The sequence below is a fragment of the Pteropus alecto genome, unplaced genomic scaffold (assembly GCF_000325575.1).
Source record: "Pteropus alecto unplaced genomic scaffold, ASM32557v1 scaffold388, whole genome shotgun sequence".
Lineage (NCBI taxonomy): Eukaryota > Metazoa > Chordata > Mammalia > Chiroptera > Pteropodidae > Pteropus > Pteropus alecto.
Genome location: NW_006441398.1, coordinates 169,454 through 176,091, shown reverse-complemented (window position 1 = coordinate 176,091; position 6,638 = coordinate 169,454). Strand labels below are relative to the sequence as shown.

The 6,638-nt window shown below is 50.7% G+C and overlaps 1 protein-coding gene across 1 annotated transcript in view; it reads left to right on the top strand.

The window, feature by feature from the left end:
- The window catches only part of TRIR (telomerase RNA component interacting RNase), a 3,182-nt gene extending 437 nt beyond the window's left edge, over positions 1-2,745 (top strand). Inside the window, exons 2-3 of the mRNA XM_006918775.3 lie at positions 1,765-2,012; positions 2,315-2,745. Of these exons, the coding sequence (XP_006918837.1) occupies positions 1,765-2,012; positions 2,315-2,422 (356 nt within the window). The 3' untranslated portion in view covers positions 2,423-2,745. The remainder of the gene's footprint in view (positions 1-1,764; positions 2,013-2,314) is intronic.
- Positions 2,746-6,638: the final 3,893 nt, after the last annotated feature.

Sequence of the window (6,638 nt, the reverse complement as noted above, 5' to 3'; positions counted from 1 at the left end):
GCTCAGCTTCGTAAGGAGCCGCGGGGGTGGGGGCGGGCGCCAGGGCCTGCCTTGGCAGGGGGAATCGGGCCCGAGGAAGGGGATCGGGATCCAGGTTCAACCTCCGACCTCGCTGAGGGGGTCGTCCAAGTCACCCACTGAGGATACGGAACCTGGATTCCCGACGAGCGAGGTTTGGGGGTGGACATGGGGACCTTCGGAGCCTGCCCGTGAGAACCGGGAGCCGGGGATTGGGAAACCAGGATACCAGAATTCCTGTTTGAGTGGCACCCGAACTTTGGATACCGGGACCATCTCTCACTATTCCGAAGGGGGCAAATTCAAATTTGGAGTTTATGCTGTGTGATTAGAGACTTAGACCACTTACTGTGTAACCTCAGGAAATTTGCTCGATTTCCCTGAGTTTCATTCGTTCAGTTTCATTCAGTGTCCGTTTATTGAGCACCTTACCTTATGCTGGGCATTGTGCTAGGTTCTGGATATGTCCTGGTGAACGTGACAGACAGGATCTTTGCTTTCCTAAAGTGTCTGGGTTGGCCTTTCCTCATTTTTTCTATTTGGAAAAATGGACGTCATCCCATCTTCTGATGTGATGAGGGTTCAATGAGGCCATCCTGGAAAAGTGACTAGCGTGGGGTCTGTCTTATAGGAATGGCTGAATCTGTACTTCTCAATTGGGGATGATTTCCCCTATTTAGCAAAGTCTGGAGACGGTTTTGGTTGACAAAACTGGGGGAGGAGGTGCTACTGACATCTGAGTAGAGACCAGAGATGTTGCTTAACAGTCTGCAATACACAGGACAGCCCCCACCAGCCCCATTCCCCAGCAAAAAATGATCTACTTCAAAATGTCATTAGTGTGAAGTTGAGAAATTCTAGGCTAAATAAATGGCACTTATAATGATGGGCCACTCTGAGCTTGCATTGTCTCTGGTGTTGAGATCAAGTCTCTGTGGTATGGAGAAAAAAGTGTCGACTTGAGAATACTGGATTGGGAGTCAAATCTTCATCTTCAATTTCTTCATCTGCCAAAAATAGGTGTGAGACTAGGCCCAGCAGAGCCGGTCATTTAGTGCCTAGTTGAGAGGTGGAGATAGGATCATGCCTATCAAACCTGTGGCAGCTTGTGGGGTACAGGAAGCCCTCAGTGAGAGAAGATGGAGGACCAGGATGAAAGTCCAGAGGCTTTCTATTTGAGGAAGGGGAAATGTCAGGACCTAGATTGGTCTGAGAACTGTTCAGAGGCCAAGTACTCCTCCTTGAGTGCGACTAACAGTAGTTTTCACTGCCTTTTTCATTTGTTCATTAAAGGGCTGTTGTGGGAGGATCCTCAGAGAGGCTAGACCAGGTTAGGTGCAGGGGAGACATTGTTGATTGGTGGTTAAGGATGCTGCTCTGTGGCTTGGACCCACCTGACCCTGAATCCAGCTCCATCGTTTGCTGCCAGTATGACTGAGGATAGGGGCCTCTCCTTCTTAAAGTTGTTTCCTCATTTATAGAGTGGGGGTGGTTGTAACCTTCATCATGAAAATGAAAGGAGATGATACATGCAAAGCACTTGGCACAGGGCTTTGCATATAGTAAGTGCTCAATAACGGGAGATGTTGTTGACTGCGTGGTCATGCCAGGGGAGGGAGAGGCTTCAGCATGGAGAGTGAGGACAGAGCCCGTCCCCACGAATGTGAGGGTTCTTTTTGCTCCGTGGGAGGGCACCCCCTGGGCCCAGGACTGCCTGGGCATCATGGGCCCAGGGCAGGCGCTAAGAGTCGCGTGTGCTCCTCTCTGATTGCTGCGCAGGTCGGCCGGCTGGTGGAGCTGGGCGCGGCGTCGGGACGGGCCACCGGGCCGGGCTAGGAAGGTGTAGTGGGCCTCAGCGCCGCCAAGGGCGGGCCCCGGCTCCTGTAACCGTTGCAGTCTTCTGTCCCTTCACCCAGGTGGGCAAGCGCAGAGGCGGGAACAAACTAGCCCTCAAGACGGGAATAGTAGCGAAGAAGCAGAAGACGGAGGATGAGGTGAGCAGGCTCGGTGTGGGGGGCTGCCCACATTGCCTTTCCTTTCCGGCCTTAGCACTTGGCTGACGAGCCCTGTCCTTCCCTGTCTAGCATCTGATCCTTGGATTAAGGGTACTGGGTGGGGGTAGGAGGGCTTTCAACAAGGTCCCCAGATAACTCGACTCTGAATTACTTTACCTCAAATCCAGGACCTCCAGGGTGACACTGGGGTTGGGTCAGCTGTCTCAGGACAGTCCTGACCCCAGTTCCTGGCCTCCCTGGCATCCCCTTCCCAATCCCCTGTGTGCCCCCCTCCCCCACAGGTATTAACAAGTAAAGGTGACGCATGGGCCAAGTACATGGCAGAGGTGAAAAAGTACAAAGCCCACCAATGCGGTGACGATGATAAAACTCGGCCCCTGGTGAAATGACCCCCTTTCCCCGCCTGCCCACGGCCTGGGACTCTGCGATGTACATAACTATTTAATGTGGCGGCAGCGGCGGCAGCCTTTCCCCCTAAGGACTTACAAACAGAAGGAAACCGAGATGCTTCCCGCAGCCGCGGATGATCCTCCAGGACTCTTTTTTACCTTGAGCACTTGCCTCTTGAGACTTCATAGAACAGTGGTTTACTGTCCCCTTTCCCCACCTCCTTGCTCTCTCTGGCTCTTTCTGTCTTTCTCTTCTCGCCCTCCCCACCCTCCTCCCCTTAGCCATCACTTCTGGGAAGTAAAGAACTTGATTTAGTGCTGTAGTTGTGTGCTTAGTTTGCCTTCTTTGCTCTCTCCCACCGAAACCCTTCCCCTTTGGCTCGTATTCACCAAATCCTGGGTCTGGCCCGGTGAGTGGGGCTTTGGTGGTATGGGAAGGAAGGGGCATGCCTCATCCAGTAGGCCTGGACTCTTCCCCAGGACCCACTGTAGCTCCTCATGTTCAAGGTCTCTTCACTGTCCCATTTGGGTGGGTCAAAGCTGTCATTCAACAGAGACTGAGTGTCTACTGTGTGCCTGGGCAGTTCTGGGCCCTGGGGCCACAGCAATGAACAGAACAAACGTTCCTTGCCCTTTTGGAAGGAAACATAAAAAAGAGAAGCCATTTTGGGGGGGTGCCTGTGAAGAATTACAGGGTAGAATCTGAGGGAAGGTGTCAGTTTTCATTGACATCTGAACAGAGACTTGAGGAAGGTGAGGAAGCAAGTTCCCAAGTGGAGGGAACAGCCAGTGCAAAGACAGGTAGGAGAGTGCCTGGCCCTTATGGGGAGCTTCGAGGAGGCCCATGTGACTGGAGTTGGCTGAGTGGGGAGGGTAGGTGGATTACATATAGAGCCTTGTGTGTTAGGGTGAGAATTTGGGACTTCATTCTTATTAAAAAGGCTTTGAGGGGTTTTGAGTTAAGGAGCAACACGGTATGTTTTATATCTTAACAAGATCCCCCTGCCAAAGTGGGACTGGGGTGGAACCTAGGACATCAGGCCGTGATTGGGAGTGGAAGTGATGGGGTGTTGGCAGTGCAGGAAGTGAGGAAGGCTAGGATCTGGATTCCAGTGAGGCTTCTATGTCCTGCCAGCTGCTTGCAGTCCTTCCATGGAGGCTGAGGTTGGCCCTGCCTGGCTGTATATACTATCAGAAGGAGCACACAAGGGCTTGTTTGCCTCACCTTGCAAACATGACTGTTGACGGGACCAGTTGTCCTACAGGAAGTTGGATTCCTCTAGTGATCTTCTAATACTCCTTATAATTCTGTGCCCTCCTGGCCCTTATGTTCACCCCAGTGGAGCCGGAATGTTTCAAGATGCCCTTGTCTCCCAGCCCCTTCTCAAACCTAATAGACCTGAAGCAATATCTGAGCCCCTGAACATGGCCCCACCTCCCAGGCCTTCCCAGGCATGAATGCTGAACAGCTTGGCACTCCAGCCTATCACAGGGCCAGATTCCTGTCCCCTTTCCATCGAGAGGACCACAACTTAGAGCATGGTGGTGTTTGCTGTGATCTGTAGAGATAGAGGGAGGAAGGACAGTCAGCTGTGGTTCTGGGAGAGGGTTGAGGTGGCACTCGCCTGGCCTCAGACTGCCAGATTCAGTCTGTGGGGCTGGGATGGTGTGTTCCAAATACTGAGCACCAAAACAGACAAAATTCTATCCTAGTGGAGCTAACATTCAAGTTGGGAGAAACAAATATAGGACACATCGGATGGTTATACAAAATATGAAAAAGGTGAGAGTGGGAGAGGTGGCAATTTTAAGTTGGTCTGGGTTGGCCTCTTGGAAGGTGGCATTTGTCCCAAGTTCTGAAGGAGGTGAGACTGGCAGTGAAGATGGTCCTTGGAAGTGTTCCAGGCCTAAGGAACAACAGATGCAGTCTCAAGCTGAAACCATGCCTGACTTGAAAGGGAGCAAGCAGGCTATGGAACAGGAGACATGCCCCCTCTCACTTACTGCTAACGCACCGTAAAGCTTATCTAGTTTATTTTCCACATTGGCTCAAAGAGCTCTCCTTCCTACTTTGGGGATGCTGAACTGGCCCAGATGTGACTAACCTTGGGGATGTAGTGTCGGGGGAGGGGACATATGAAGCCAATAGAACCACCTCCTCCTCCCTTGAAGCCACCACCAGCAGCTGGATCTTTAAAAAGAAACACAAGTAGAAGAAGTAGGTCGCCCCTGTAGCAGCTCAGCCTCTATTCTGGAGTGTCAGGAGACAGGGGGAGCTGGAGTCCTGGTATCCCCTTTCACCATGCTCACCAGCCCTGACCTGGGGCAAGTCTGAAGAGGGAGGAAAATAAAATTTCAGGTTTTGGTGAGTCACATAGTCCTGGCTTCAAACTATTCTGGTGCCTGTTAGCTGTGTGATTCTGGTAAGTCACTTAGCTTTTCTGTGGTTCAGGTTCTTCATCTATGAAATAGGGGTAAAATGCAGAAGCATCTCTAGAGTCAGGTTCTAATGTAAGGGCGATTTCATATAGTCTACGTTAACCCTGACATTTTAGACAGTTGAAGCAACTGGTTTGTGTTTGGTGGTTATTGAAAAATGCTTTTAAACGCAGGTGCAGTGTGATGAGATGCTCAGGGAGGGAGGTCGTTGTACAGTGAGAGGCGTTTGTCTCCCATCTCAGATTTCACGGTTGGGCATCAGCTCCTTGGGGTTTTTTTTTGTTTTTTTTTGTTTTTTTGTTTTTTTTTGCCCTGAGTGCTTCTAGTTGAAGTAAGTTTGCCGTGCGCAAGCTTGTGAGAATTTCATTTAGACTGACATTTGAAATGGAGGGGTGGGGGAAGTCTCGATTTCGTACTCAAATCCACCAGCTGGGGAGAGGAATAATTCAAGATTTCTGTGATCACACCAGATCCAATACTGTGGATCACACAGGCAGCAGGGGCCCCTTTACCGTGCCTTGACTCTCACCCTCGAAGCGCAGGGCCGCTGGAAACGACGTTGAAAGGGAGGATTTGAGTACTAACAAATCCTGCATCTCTAACTCGCTGCCCACCCAACCCTTATCTGGGGTGACCCCCAATCCTGAGCAGAAAACTACCGTTTGTACTCTCTCCCGAATCTTCCAAACCTAGTTTCAGCCCCTCAACTTCACTCTTCCTTCTGCTCAACGCCCTGTTTCAGGACTCTTTAGAACCCCGGGTTTCGAGTCTCAGCCAGACGCTTGGCAGAACAGAATTTGTAGTTCTGGGAAGTTCCTGCGCGACGGAAGGCCATTGCGCATGCGTAGGCGGCGGCTTTCCACACATGTCTCTGGAGTCGGGTTTCTGTCCCGCGGAGCCACCTGAGGTGGGAATTCAGGCTGCTCCCTTAGGGAGCCCAGCTGTTGGACTGGAGTTAGGTGCCAGCCAGCCCTTCCCAATCCAGTGCTGGGAAAGAGGTCTTAGGTATCTGTTTTTCATGAATGAACGGAGCCGGGACTGACTGCCAAGGGAGAGTGGGCTGAGAAACTTGTCTACCTCCTCCAGGATGGGGCAAAAATTGACCTTGTGCTTCTCCCGAGGTCAAAAAGTCTCTCAGGGCAGGACTGCGTTGTTCTTTGGGATTAGAGCCCTAGTTCTAAAATCAGTAAATTTAGTAAATACTGGTTTAGGAAGGGGCTGAATACAATGAAAGGACGGCCTTGAGCCTGGCGGAGTAGAAGCCATGTTATAAAAGAACAATTTTGCTGATGCTTAATTTAGATTACCTCGAACCCAGCAGGCTATATGTACGCTTATACTCATTTGACGAATGGGGACACTAAGGCTCTGAGTGGCAGGAGGTCGCCCATCTTGTTATCAGTAAGGTCAGGAGGGGAAACGGGTGCTCACGGGTCTCCAGCTCCACCCTGCTCAAGGGCCCTACTTTGTCCACTGACAGAGAAAGGATCACAAAAAGGCCTTTTTCATGACCCTGCCCTTACCTAAATATCCTGGGCTGTTCTACTTCATTCAGCTTCAGGTAGGAAAAATGATTATGCCTTTTGCTCCAGCGAACTATTTTATTAGTTCATTTCATTTAAAATTTTACATCCTTGTATAAAAATTGTCAAACAGTACTGCAAAGTAATGTAAAATGTGGCAGAGGCTTCTGTAGGAACTCAACCCGTTTCAGGCACTCCCTTTGTCTGGCTTTCTTTTGTCTCTTGGATATAAAGTACACCCCGGGCTGTTCCCT